A 15032-nucleotide genomic window follows, 5' to 3' on the forward strand; every position below is an offset into this window, starting at 1 on the left:
ATCCATTTTCCATGACGAATTGGGTCTTTTGGAAACGTGTGAAGAGTTAATTTATCCTCCCGAGTGTTTGAGCAAAATCCAGCAACACAATGAGCTGGGATTTTGGCTAACATACAGATAAAACAGGTGATTTCTCGCCGGTACAGTAGGTATAGACACTCAACCCCGCTACTGCAAAAAACGTCACTTCCTGGTTCTTCTTCAACAGAAGATCCTAGAGAAACTTTTCATGTCGGGAGATGGGAAGAAAAAAAAAAATAAATATACGGCAACATTATGACGCGATGTGAACAAACGGATGAGTCCATTCTGGCTGATTTTTTTGGTTAACAACATATTAAATTTCATGTTTTAGGTGTCACTGGCACTTTAAAGATGTAATAAGTTCAACTTTCATTGAAGGTCACATTGCTTGGTGCCTTGAAATGTCATGAATGAGCCTTCTATAATGCAGCAATATGAAACTGAAAACACAGACTGTTTGGAAGGCACAAAAAACACAGTCAACAATCTAAAATGCTTTTCTCTGCCTGTGACTCGAGTAGGATTGGATAGACACTAGGTTACAGTTCAAATACAACTGGATGTTCATACATACCACATCCCACTAGCAAATTATAGTGGTCAGTGCCTCTATGTATTCAACCTGGTACAAGTTTTTATTCTTGAATGTAGACATTTTTTCGGCAGAAAACGAAACATTTAACAGCTGTCCTATGCGATGACATGTGAGCTTCAGATGTTAACAAATCTTGAGTTAATTCATCTCAAGACAGGTACACACATATCAATAATCATAAATTTTGAGGCAGATTTCCCCTTCTTCTGATCAAAGTTATCAATGGCAGAATAATCAGATGTCTCTAAAAGATTACCCTGACTGATTAAGCAGTGCTCTGTGCCATGTCATGATGGATTTTAAGTCCTTTTTTTGAAAATTGGTCATAAATGCCAAAGATTGTAAAGATTTACGATCAGAATTTTTTATATGAATGAACAACACAGGCTGATCCAATGCAGCACATATCTTTCATATTTTAAAAATCTATTAATATATACAAATATGTCTTAAAATGGCGGCACGGTGGGGCAACTGTAGAGTGTTGGCCTCACAGTTCTGAGGATCGTCGCGGTTCAAATGCCGGCACTGCCTGTGTGAAGTTTACATGTTATCTCCTTGACTGCGTGGGTTTTCTCGAGCCACTCTTGTTTCCGCCCACATTGCAAAAACATGCATTCATTGGATTCTAAATTGCCCCTAGGTGTGATTCTGAGTGCGATTGTTTGTCTCTATGTGCCCTGCAATTGGATGGCAACCAGATCAGGGTGTAGCCTGCCTCCTACCCAATGACAGCTGTAATAGGCTCCAGCCCTTCTGCGACCTATTGAGGATAAGTGGCTCAGAAAATGGATGGATGGATATCTTAATATGCTTCAATCTTAATGTGTATTTGGAATGGTGAATGGGAATCTGGGCTAAACTCAGGCAACCACTGCGAGATTGCACAAATGCCACCAGAGACATCCCGATAGTGACAAACAACAACAACACATTATCGTAGTATTATATTATAGAACAGAGAATTAAGTGGGTAGTACATTGGGCTCACAATTGAGGGATGTCAAGTTTGAATCTTAGCTCAATTCTTCCCATGCTTGTGGGATTTCTTCAGGTATCCTCCAGCTTTTTCCCCCGCATCCCAAAAACATGCATGTTAGTTAGTAGAGACTCTAAATTAATCGAAGTGTGGAAGGTTATTTATACAGTATATTCCCTATAATGACTCACCCTAACCCTAAAAGCCACTTTATACACTTGCGGTTGCGCATTTGACAACTCCTGGAGTTCATCACGTGACCTACACATTTCCCCATGAAACAACTTAGTGTTGCTTGTGCTTAGCTTGCCGCGCACACGTTAAAAAAAATGTTGCTGCGTGGAGAAAGCTGTGGAGTTCATCTCTCGTGATTGGCGAGTTTTAGTCAGATGCTGTATGACGTACTCACTGTTAGCTCCGGGTTCCACATACCACCTACGCCGCCTTCTCAATCAATTTCACAGCATAATTAAATGTATTATCTGGTCATATAGGTCAATTTTTTCCCAAACAGACATGCTTCCACCATTGTGATTGTTGCTTTATTCCAAATCGTGTAAAAGAAAATAAAAAGAGCTACTGGAAATGACCAAGATACAGTTAGGGTGAAGAAACTATACGCTGTGTCGTTCTAGCCAATACCAGTGGTAGTGACACCTTTGACTTAGAGAAGAACTGCTGTACATTTTCAAAACTGTGCTGGAATACAGAGGCAAACTACCACAGAGCCACAGTGATGTCAGCGTTGTTGCTGCACGAATTAGTACAAAGAGGTGTTAACCCTAACCCAGCATACATTGTACCCTGCCTCCTGCAATCAACTAGGATAGGCTCGAGATCACCCACAACCTTCATCAGGTCAAGTAGCATAGAAAATACATTGTCGATTTTTCCCCACAATAAAGCAGATTTTACGTGAACTTGGCCTACTGGGTTAAACCCTGAAAATAGAGCCCCTTGGGTCCATTTTTGGCAAAATATTACATGGATAAGGCTTATGAACTTGACAGTTTAAAATGATTCGACACAAACTCTAATTTTCCAGAATTATCTACTGATAAAACACCGTATCTGCTCCCTATTAGCTCTCCATAATTGAACCACAGAAACTGCCCTTTGTCCCAGTGTAAGATACACTCCAATATTTTTACTCCATCCTGTCGCTCCCATCACCGTTGATCTGCACAACACAGTCCTTGTCCAAAGGGTCCTTAGAGTGCATAGTGTCAAAGTGATGGTTGCTCACAACATACCTTCCACAGGCATCCAGCCCCAAGGCAGGTACAAAGGAACGGTCAAACTGGATCTCCTGGCGGAGATAGGAGGTCCTCTTCTGGCAGGTGTCACCTGTTCCCTCCTGCGAGGCTGACAGGAACACCACCAGCTCAAAGTGCTTGGACGTGTCTTCACGCAGGGCAGCGTAGAGGGGGCTTTGGCGGTCCATGGGATGGTAAAAGGTCAGTGGAAAGACGAAGAAGGGGCAGGGATGTTGGCCCAGATGATCCACATAGAAATCCAGGGAGGTTTGGTGCAAGGGTTGGCCTTCATGCTCCTCATAAAGCACAGCACTCACCTTCACATCGACCAGAGGGCGCTGTAGCAGGTTTGTGGCTCGTAACATGAGACAAGTTTGGCCCTGGTGCAGGCCCACCATGCCTAGGTGGCTGAACTGGATGGCCCCGGCTCGCTTCTGAGGTCTCGAGATCTTGGCCACAAATGCACCTGGTAGACAAGTGAGGATCAGCAAGTTATGTTCCTTATGACACCCAGTGGTGGCTGGTGAATAGAGGCCAATAGGGGGCCACCCCACTGCTGCTAAGTCCATTTTAAAAGGAAAAAAGTTATTTCATCAAAATGAAAATAAAGTATCATGCAAAAAAACATTTTATCTAATTTATCTTAGTACTACTTTTAGATGACAAAGATGAATAGTGTACTTTGTGTTTATATCTGTTGTGTCATTTTTCAACATGACTTCCGGTTTCTTTACCCATTGACTCGTAAAAATTTCAACATGCACAGTCAACCCTTGTGTAATACAAGCGACATTGCCGACGTATGGCATTGAATTTTACTGCCTATTACCTCTCTCTCCTTCCATATTTGGAGAATGACACAATTTCTGGTCTGACATTTGCTGATCGTGCACCCTTAATGAGTAAAATATTCATTATCTCTTTATGTGTTGTCCCAGAGAAGGTAATCTTGAATAACTGGATTGGTGTCAAGACAAAACTGATCCCCAAACTAATAAAATGTATTGATTTGATAAAGTTGCCTTTTGAATGGAGACTTCGCAGTTTTGGGGGAAAAATAAGATTATTAATGGCGGGACACTGGATCAGCTGGTAGAGCATTGGCCTCACAGTTCTGAGATCCAGGGTTCAAACCCGCCTGTGTGGAGTGGCATATTCTCCCCGTGCCTGCGTGTTTTCTCCGGGCATGCCGTTTTCCTCCCACATCCCCAAAACATGCAACATTAATTGCACACTCTAAATTGCCCCTAGGTATGATTGTGAGTGCGGCACTTGTCTGTCTCGATGTGCCCTGCGATTAGCTGGCAACCAGTTCAGGGTGTACCCTGCCTCCTGCCCGTTGACAGCTGGGATAGGCTTCAGCACTCCCCAAGACCCTTGTGAGGATAAGCGTCTAAGAAAATGGATGGATGGATACTGGCAGAAAATGGGTAATTAAATTACAGTTGTTTTGGGAAATTCCCATGATTTCAATTTTGGTTGCATATGAAAAATTGGGGGGAAAAAAGCTTATACACCCATTTCACTTCCTATTTCTAAAGCTGACGCCCGTGATTGGCTATTTCTGGTCATGTGCCATTCTGCACAAAAATTAAAGCACGGTTTTACAGGTATTTTCTATTTACGTAATATCTTTTATTTTGACATTTTCAAACAGGAGTCATCGATGGTGTAATGGTACAAACGCCTACCTTTGGTGTGGGCAACGTGGGATCGATTCGCGCTCAGTGATGGTGTCGATATTGGCCCTGCAACTGACTGACAACCAGTTCAGGGTGTAATCCACCTTTCACCCGGGGCTAACTGGGATAGGCTCCAGCTTTCCCTTTACCCATGTGAGGATAAGCGGCTTAGATAATGGATGGATTGATTTTCAAAAGGATAGACTCAGTTACTATTTTGAATACATCAAAGAACATTGACATTTGAACAGTTTCAATGTTTTAAGTTTGAAATATTATATTAAAAAATTATATAAAAAATTTTGTGCATTTGTCATTAAGTCAGCATGGTATGGTACAATACACGCATATAATGCCTCAAATATTTGTTATCCAATATTTACATTTCATCGTTTAGTTATCAGTTTATTATTTGTGTAAAGATGAAATATGTGGTGCATACCAAAATAAGCTATGGTTTAAGCCTATTTTTCTGAGGAAACATCCAAGGGTATTTTTGATGCATTCATTCAATATTAGGTTATTAAACAAAAGGCTTTTCATGTACACCAGGTTGGACATGAAAGAAGGAGAAAAGGATCTCTACAGGTTGGCCAGGCAGAGGGATAGAGATGGGAAAGATGTGGAGCAGGTTAGGGTGATCAAGGATAGCGATGGAAATGTGTTGACTGGTGCCAGTATTGTGCCAAATAGATGGAAAGAATACTTTGAGGTGTTGATGAATAACAAAAATGACAGAGAAGGAAGAGTAGAAGAGGCAAGTGTGATGGACCAGGAAGTGGCAATGATTAGTAAGGAGGAAGTAAGAAATGTACTAAAGATGATAAAAACGAAAGGCAGTTGGTCCTCATAACATACCTGTGGAGGTATGGAAGGAATTTGGAGAGGTGGCTGTGAAGTTTTTTACCAACTTATTCAACAGAATACTAGCGGCTGAGAAGATGCCTGAAAGATGGAGGAAAAGTGTCCTGGTTCCCATTTTTAAGAACAAAGGCAATGTTCAGAGCTGTGAAAACTATAGAGGAATAAAATTGATTAGCCACACAATTAAGTTATGGGAAAGAGTAGTGGATGCTAGACTCAGGGCAGAAGTAAGTATCTGATAGCAACATTGTGGTACCACAGATGCTTTATTTGCCATGAGGATCCTAGTGGAAAAGTACAGAGGTCAGAAGGAGCTACATTGTGTTTTTGTGGATCTAGAAAATGCCTGTGACAGACCAAGAAAGGAACGATGGTACTGCATGCGTAAGTCTGGTGTGGCTGAGAAATATCCTAGAATAGTACAGGACATGTATGAGGCCAGCAGAGCAGTCTTGGGGTGTGCCGTTGGTGTGACAGAAGAATTTAAGGTGGAGGTGGGACTGCATCAGGGATCAGCTCTCAGCCTCTTCCTGGTAAAGGCTGACAGATGAGGTGGAGGGGGGAAGAGTGAGGCTTCAAATACTTGGGGTCAACAATCCAGAGCAATGGAAAATGAATTTTCTCCAGCAGAAGGTGCTGCCCTGGTATGGCATACAAAACAAAGAACAACAAAGCAGCAAGAACAAAGAACAAGAGACATTTCTATTTATAGGAACTATTCCTGACAAAAGTCGTGCAAGATGTAAACTCTTCTTTGTTTAGAACCGGTACGAGATAAGTGTATCAACGTCCCACATTGTGTAAAATTTGTACAGAGTCCCTTGACCCGTTTGTGGTTCCCGGAATAGAATAGTGCAATGACAGTTGTGCAAAAGGAGCAGGTTAAAGTGACGAATCGTGAGATAGTCCACAAAATAAATTACTAATACTGTTATTGACTAGACCAGCAGAATATGAGTGTCCCAACAATGGCACAAGGCACAAAATAGTAAATTGGCCGATTAAGAATGTGCTCACTTATTTGCCAGAGGGGAAAAACTGTTTGAATGCCTGCTAATTTTGACTTGCATTGATCTGTAGTGCTTTCCCGGTGGATGAAGCTGGAAGAGTTGGTGGCCAGGATGTGGAGGATCCAAAAGAATCCTGTCTGCTCTGAACCTAGTTCGCTTTAAGTGTAAGTCTTCAATAGTGGGTAGAATGGTGCCAATACTCTGTTCAGTTGTTTTGATTGTTTGTTGCAGTCGGAGTTTGTCCTTTTTCGTGGTGGCCCCAAACCAGAGTGTGATGGATGTACACAGTACTGATGGATGACTGCTATGTAGACCGGTCTCATTCGCTCTTGTGACAGGCCGTGCTTCCTCAGAAGCAACAAGAAGTACATCCTTTGCTGGGCTTTTTTGACGATGGAGTAAATGTTCGTCTCCCACCTCAGCTCTTTTGAGACTTTAATTCCCAAGAACTTGAAGGTCTCAACGGTTGACACAAGACATTTGGACAGTGTCAAGGGCAGCTGTGGTGAAGGATGCCTGCAAGTCCACAATCATCTCCACAATCTTTAGAGTGTTCAATGCCAGGTTCTGTTGACCACACCAAAGCTCCAGTCTCACTACTTCCCATTGATACACAGACTCGTCGGCGTCTTTGATTAGGCCGATTACCCAGGTGTTATCTGCGAACTTCAGGAGTTTGACAGTCGGATGCCACGAGATGCATGCGTTAGTGTAGAAAGAGAAGAGCAGGACACAACCTTGGGGTGCTCCACTGTTGATGGTGCGTGTGGATGAGGTGGTGTCCCCCAGTCTCACCTGTTGTGTCCTGCCCGTCTGGAAGTTGTAGATCCACCGGGAAATGGCAGGCGAGACACTGAGCTGGATAAATTTGGAGGAGAGGAGTTCAGGGATGATGTTGTTGAACGCAGAGCAGAAGTTAATGAACAGGATCCTCGCATAGGTACCCTCGCTGTGGAGATGTTCAAAGATGAAGTGCAGACCCATGTTGACTGCATCATCCGCAGACCTGTTAGCTTGATAGGCAAACTGTAGTGAGTCGAGCTGGGAACCTGTGAAGCTCTTGAGGTGGTCCAACACAAGGCATTCAAAGGACTTCATGATCACAGATGTCAAGGCAACAGGCCTGTAGTCATTAAGACCTGAGACTGCTGCTTTTTTGGGGACTGGTATAATGGTGGAGCCTTTGAAGCAGGCTGGTACTTTGCAGAGTTCTAGAGACCTGTTGAAGATGTTTCCTAAGATAGGAACAAGTTGGTTTGCACAGACTTTGAGGCAGGATCGGGATACAAGGTCTGGGTCTGGTGCTTTGTTGATCTTTTGTTGTTTGAAAATCTGTGTAACATCCCGTTCATGGATGTTAAACAGTGGAGAGGAAAGTGGAGTGGAAGGTGGCATGACTTGGGGTGCGGCTTGATGGGTGCGTAGAATGGAAGTGTCTATTTCGAATCTGCAGTAAAAGCCATTAGGTCGTCTGCTAGCTGGTCTTGTTTTCTACTGGGGGTGAACATCGCTTGTAGTTAGTGAGTGATTGTAGACCCTGCCAAACTGATTTGAGGTCGTTAGTGCCGAGATGTCTTTCCAGTTTAACTGCAGTCTCTCTTTGCAATGTTAATTTCTTTAGTCTGCTGATTTCTAGTGCGATTGTAGAGGGCTCTGTCCCAGTTAGGATATGCAATCTCTTTAGCCTGGCGGAGTTGCCCAAGTCTGGCTGAAAACCGCGGTTTGTTGTTCTTGAACGTGCGTAAGGATTTTGTTGGAACACACACCTCCTCACAGAAACTAACGTGGCAACATCGGGTATTTATCGATGCTGCGCACTGAATTTTCAAAGACACTCCAGTCTATCCAGTCAAAGCAGCTTTCAAATTTTAATTTGGCCTCCTTGGTCCATTTTTAAACTGATTTTAGTAAAGGCTTCACACATTTAAGTGCTTGCCTGTATGTCAGTATTAAGTACAACAAGCAGTGATCAAAGGAGCCAATGGGTGAATAAAATGGCTTACAGTTAAAAAAAAAAAAGACGACTCTAAAACCAGGCTGAACTGTGTGCTTAGCTGTGTAAACTCTGTGGACCATTTATCATTGATGTAAAAGCATATTCCACCACCTTGCGATGTCTGTGTTCGCTCCAGGATGCGGTCTGCACAGTGGAGTTGAAAGCCCGGTAGTGTAACGGCGGCGTCCTTGGTCCGTCCACAAAGCCAAGTCTCTGTAAAGCACAGGGCTGCAGAACGTCGAGATGAATCGACGGGAGTGCTAGTCGATGTCCTCTTTTCTGCAGCTTAACTTGTGAACTGGCTCATGCCCCCCTTCGTCACCGATGTGTAACTCCGAAAAAAGATTCAGCAAATTATCGAGAGTTGTCCCCAAAAAAAAAATACGGAGAAGACTCTCTGATGATTAGTCAGTCCTCTTTTGTGTACTTGAGTCCTGAGATGCCCGAAAAAAAAACACATACACAAACAGTACTAGACAGTACGTGCTGACCTCAGCCACACTGGTAGGCGCCATTTTCTAAGGAAATGAAAGAAACGGGTCCAAGCAGGTTGGAGCAGCTGGCAGAACGTGTCTGGTGTATTATGTGACAAAAGAGTGTCTGCTAAGATGAAGGGCAAAGGCTTATAAAACAGTGGTGTGGCCGGCCGGCCATGATGCACGGATTAGAGACGGAGGCACTAAAGAGGCAACAGGAAGCAGAGCTGGATGTGGCAGAAATGAAGATGTTGAGGTTCTCTCTAGGAGTGAACAGGCTGGATAGGATTAGAAATGAGCTCATTAGAGGGACAGCCAAAGTTGGATGTTGGACGTTTTGGAGACAAGGTTCGAGAGAACAGACTTTGATAGTTTGAACGTGTTCAGAGGCAAGAGAGTGAGTATATTGGTATAGAGAGAAGGAGACAAAAGAGAAGGTTAATGGATGTTGTGAGGGAAGACATGAGGGCAGTGGGTGTTAGAGAAGAAGATGCAGGAGATTGGCTTAGATGGAAAAAGATGACACGCTGTGGCGACCCCTGATGGGACAAGCCGATAGGAAAAGAAGAAGATGCTACCATTAAAATTTCAATAGGGTCACTTGTTATTGTAACCAACTACATTTGTGTCTGGGTAGAGGTTTTGTTTTGGTATTGTGGTGTGCTTCGATGAGACGATTAGGTGACATACTTGTTGCGTGGTACTAGTGTTACATATAATTTTGTTCTTGTATCTTGTGAGCCAACAAGAATATAACAAAAAAAGAAAAACAGGACCATACACATCACTTGTCATCAAAGTCTAGCATGATATTGGTTGACAGGTTTTACTACTAATAGGTAGTTGGAGTTAACAGTATCACATCTTGTATAGTAGTGACAGCATTATTTAAAATAGATAATAGTGAAAATAATGGATGTTGAAACACCTCAACGGGTTTGCAAAGCCGCTAAGGAGAGGTAAGGTAGAGATTCTAAATGGGAGGAAAAAAAAGTGCTCACTTTACATTTCTCAAGTGTATACGCACAACCTCAGCCACTCTTGATTACTCATTCTGGTGCCCAAAAAAATCATCCATTCATTATCCAACCTGCTTATCCTCACAAGGGTTATGGGAGAGCCGGAGCCTATCTCAGCTTTGTTCGGGCGAAAGGCGGACTACACTCTGAACTGAATGCCAGTCAGACAGATATCAACACCATCACCGAGCGGGAATCAATCGCAAGCTGCCCACACCAAAGTCAGGCGTGTGTTCCACAACACCAGAGGTGTCAAACTAATTTTTGTCGCAGGCCACATTGTAGTTATGATTTCCCTCAGAAGGCCATTATGACTGTGAAACCATAAAAATCTTTAACCGCCTCATCATATTTACACATGAAATTTATTAACTAGTTTTGGAATCAGAAATCAAGGAGAAGGGGTTTTTCAACTATGTTGATGTTTGGTAAATCAAAAATGCTTGCAATATCTCAACATTATCATGAATGATATGACAATTTGAAATGTTGGCACATATTTTAACAAAAATCATAGAAGTTGATGGACATGATTTGCCTTTGCGGGCCACATAAAATTATGCGCCGGGGTGGATCTGGCCCCTGGGCCTTGAGTTTGACACCTGTGCACTACACCATCAGCAATTATAAGAAGAAACATATTTTTTTCAATTTGTTTTTTGGAACTCGTTTTCGATTTTATTCCAAATGTGTCTGGAGTTAATCCGGACCTGAATGTTGGAGAAAGGAAGATTTGAGGAAACACGTGTACCTGTGATGAATGCCTCCAGCATGAGTCCCAGCAGCATCTGCACAGCCAGCAGTGCTATGGCACTAGGACAATCTCCACTGGGGAACATGGTGCCGTAGCCGATGGTGAGCTGTGTCTCAAGGGAAAAGGAGAAGGCGGCGGTGAAGCTGGTAATGTGCTTCACACAAACCACATGCCCCTCTGGGGGGGCATCATGATCCAGCACATCTAGGTCTCCATTGATGTGAGCCAGCAAGTACCAAAGACAAGCAAACAGCAGCCAGTGAGCCACAAAGGATGCACAGAAAGCCAACAAGACCCATCTCCAGCGGAGACTAACTAGCTGTCCCCACATGTCATGCAGGGCTAACAGCCAAGCCCGACTCGATGCTGTAAGCCACGAGCCAGAGGGACAAAGCGGAGGCTGAAGGGTGCAGTGTCCGTCTTTTGTGACCAGACGTTGCCGATTTGGTGATGACAAAAGAGGGGAGGAAGATGCCTTGCCATCCAGAACACGGCTATTGGATTTGGTTGTCATCTTTACAGATCCTGAAATAGAATAAATGAACAAGTTGTGCATTTAGTTAGTAATAAAAGCTCAAATGAAAAGTTAATCATAAGAAGTATCACAGTATATTAACAATGCAATCCGAACATGTCCACTGTGCCCATTTGGGAAAAATAAAAATACAACATCGCAAATAAATAACTAAATAATTTCAATAAATAAAAAAATCATTATATGATTGACAAGCTGGGTACTGTTGTGGCTCTCTTTGTTTTTTTTTTAACTGTACTAGTAGTTCACACTTCTATTAACTTCTCAAGTGACATAAGAGCCTATATCCATCTATTTTCTGTACTCCTAAAACTTCGATCTCTCTGTGCAGCAGCCCCGGCTGTCTGTCAAAATTTGTCTTCACATGAAAGAGGACAGTGGTGCAAAAAAAAAAAAAAAAAAAAAAAGATTGAGGACAGCTGCCCAAGAGAAATGTGTCAAATAAAGTTATCAGTCCTATACTGCAAGTCAGGATTTGTGCTAGCTTGAATGGTACACCCTATATGAGACTCCTCAGTGGCGCCTTCACGCCCCTCACCCTGTCATCATCCTTCATCAGCATTATTCCTAATGGTGTTCCTCCCTTTTGCCATAAATTAGAAATAAATAACGTGTGCATTTCCTCATGGAATTCTAAAATATCTATCTACAATTACGTGTGTTATATATAATAAAATGTGTCTAAATGAAAGTATTAAATAAACGGGTTCCATTTGTATGTACAGGTTTGATGAAAAGCTTTGAACTGACTGACTAAGAATAACGTGACACACATGAAAAACCACATAAATGGGAGTGAATATCTTTGATATATCATCCATCCATTTCCTGAGGTGCTTATCCTCATGAGGGTTGCAGGATTGCTGGAGCCTATCCCAGTTGCAAACGGAAAGGAGGCAGCGTACACCCTGAACTGGTTGGCAGCCAATTGCAGGCCACACGGCGACAGACAACAGTAGCACTCACAATCACACCTCGGGGGAATTTAGAGTGTCCAATTAATGTTGCATTTTTTTCGGTTGCGGGAGGAAACCGGAGTGCCCGGAGAAAAGCCACGCAGGCACAGGGAGAACATGCAAAGTCCACACAGGTAAGGCCGGGTTTGAACCCTCGTCCTCAGAAGTGTGAGGCCAATGCTTTACAGCTGTGCAACCGTGCCGCCCCTTCTTTGATATATCACTGTAAAAATTGATTACTTGGAAAATTGCTATTTGTATCATAGTGCTTTAGTTAAAGCAATGTCCTATGACACTTTCATAGTATGTAATTGATTTTTTTTTAATTGTAAGAATCGATAAAATATTTTGATAATACATAAGTCACAGCTGCGAGAAATGCAGTTTATTCTCCTTTTACCATCATGCCCATCACACTGTGTTTCCTGATTTTGTTTGCGCCTTAAGGACAAAAGTCCTGTTCTTATTTTATTTCCTTATTTTAAAAAAAGACTATCAAGCAACTGCATATGTTTGAGATTGTAGGGTCAAAGCTGCAGCTGGCTACTAGTGTGGGCTAATTTTTTTTTTTTTTTAAAGGAATAGTTCATCAGCAAAATACTGAGAGAGAAAAAAATGAACTATAAAGTAAATTTGTTGAACTCAAAATGTTGAATTATGAACTGAAATGGTTCATTTTTTGAATGGGGAACTGAACTTTGAACTATTTGAACTGGAAAGACCTGGATATCAAAACAAGAGGGAGATTTAAAAAAAAAAAGGGCTGCAGCAGACAGGACAGTTTTTCCATACAAGCCAAAGTTGCTGGAGCACAACTTGTTGTCTGTCTTTACACATGCCTGAAACAGCGGGTGTGCTAACCCATACAGTAGTCCATCCACCCATTTTCTTAACCACTTATCTTCACAAGGGTCATGGGAGCGCTGGAGCCTATCCCAGCTGACAAAAGGTGAGAGGCAGGGTATAACCTGAACTGGTTGCCAACCAATCAATCCCGGCCACATGGAGAGAAACAGTCGCACTCACAATCTCACCGAGGGACAATTTAGACTCTCCAATTAATGCATGTTTTTGGAATGTGGGAGGAAATCTTAGTGCCTGGAGAAAATCCACACAGGTATCGGGAAAACATGCAAGCTACACTCAGGCGGGGCCAGAATTGGGATCAAAGCAGGGTTCTCAGAACTGTGAGGCCAGCGCTTTACAGCTGCGCCACCGTGCTGCTCCAATTTCATTGCTACATAAACATTTTTTTTTTTAAATAACTTCTTCACATCTACAAACTTGTGGCACCTCGTGGCTATTATTGCACTCCAAGATTCTTTAACAATATTCCAGAATTAATTTCTATTTCTTGGTTTTGCTTCAGAAATAGCATTTTTGATGTCACCCCAAAAGTTTTTGATTCGATTAAGATGCAGGGATTGGGCTGGCTACTCCATGGCATTAACTTTGTTGGTTTGGAACCAATACTTTGCATGTTTACTTGTGTCTTTGGGGTCGTTGTCTTGTTGAAACACCCATTTCAAGAGCATGTCCTCTACAGCATAAGGAAACATGACCTCTTCAAGTATTTTGACATATGCAAAATTAAATATGATCCCTGGCATGCCCAACACCATAGTAGGCGGAACATGCCCAAGTCACGATGCTTGCACCACCAGGCTTCACTGTCTACGCTATTGTACTATGACTTTAATTCAGAGTTTGGGGGTTGTCTCACAAACGGTCTGCGGCCCCTGGACCCAAAAAGTACAATTTTATTCTCATCAGTCCACAAAATGTACCTCCATTTCTTTTTAGGCCAGTTGATGTGTTCTTTGGCAAACTGTAGCCTCTTCTGCACATGCATTTTTTTAACAGAGGAACTTTGCAGGTGATTCTTGTCAATAGATTATCACACAGACGTCTTCTCAATGTCACAGTACTTTACAGGTAACTCCAGACTGTCTTTGATCATCCTGGAGCTGATCATTGCCTCAGCCTTTACCATTCTGATCATACTGTGATCCATGCATTTTGATGGCAGTCTTCCATTTTCTGCCATGTGCCTTTGGTCTTGCTGTTCATTTTAAAGCATTAGAGGAGAAATGCACGTTCAACAGCTGTTTGGCTTCATCCTTAAATAGGGACCACCCGATTCACACCTGTTTTTTACAAAATTGATGATCTCACTGATTGAATGCCACACCGCTATGTTTTTTTTTAACACACCCCTTTCAACAAATTGCCCAGCCCAGTTGCACAGTGCTAAAAATGTGTACACCATAAATGTTGGGTCTTGTTGGTTTTCTGAGAATCTACTGCCATTACCGGTAACTTGTTTGACATGTAGCAATAAAAAAAATATTGAAAACGAGGATTAGTCACTTTGAACTGCTATTATTTTGAATACTACTGTACATGTCAAACTCGGGCCCGTGGCCCAGTATCATGACATTTGGCTTGCAGGGCAGGGTTTGAGACCATACCAAATGTTTATTCGAGCTGGCCCAGCAGTACATAGCGCAAGCGCTGCTACTACAGATCATAGAATTCTTTGCTACTGTTTTGGCATTTCAGTGAAAACCGGCAAGCACCTGTTCCTTTTCAGTGGAAGTTATTAGCAACCATGTTGCAGTCATCTCAGGAAAATTTACTCCTCCCTATTCCAAAGGTGGCCATATGAAAGATGGAAAATAGAAGCTTTCAAGACATGTTGGAGTCAGATTATTTGGTGACGTTTAGACCTGTTTGTCTTGTGTGTGCAGCCAATGCAGTTCCCTTGAATGAACGCTGTCAACATGGAATTTTTTTCTACTCCAAGGCAGGTACTGTTAATAGTCATAACATTTGATTTTCATTCGGGGACGTTTTTATGTTTTGTATTGTTGTTTGGTTAGGAAA

The 15032-nt window shown here is 42.4% G+C and overlaps 1 protein-coding gene across 1 annotated transcript; it reads right to left on the minus strand.

Moving 5' to 3' along the window:
* Nucleotides 1–1085: 1085 nt before the first annotated feature.
* On the minus strand, nt 1086–14375 carry kcnj13 (potassium inwardly rectifying channel subfamily J member 13). Its single transcript, XM_061828314.1, has 3 exons — nt 13934–14375; nt 10653–11180; nt 1086–3320 (listed from the first exon to the last, which is right to left on the minus strand). The coding sequence occupies exons 1-3, from the start codon at nt 13992–13994 to the stop codon at nt 2746–2748; spliced, it is 1164 nt and encodes a 387-aa protein (XP_061684298.1). The 5' UTR covers nt 13995–14375; the 3' UTR covers nt 1086–2745.
* Nucleotides 14376–15032: the final 657 nt, after the last annotated feature.

This window comes from Syngnathoides biaculeatus, chromosome 8 (genome assembly GCF_019802595.1).
Source record: "Syngnathoides biaculeatus isolate LvHL_M chromosome 8, ASM1980259v1, whole genome shotgun sequence".
Classification (NCBI taxonomy): Eukaryota; Metazoa; Chordata; class Actinopteri; order Syngnathiformes; family Syngnathidae; genus Syngnathoides; species Syngnathoides biaculeatus.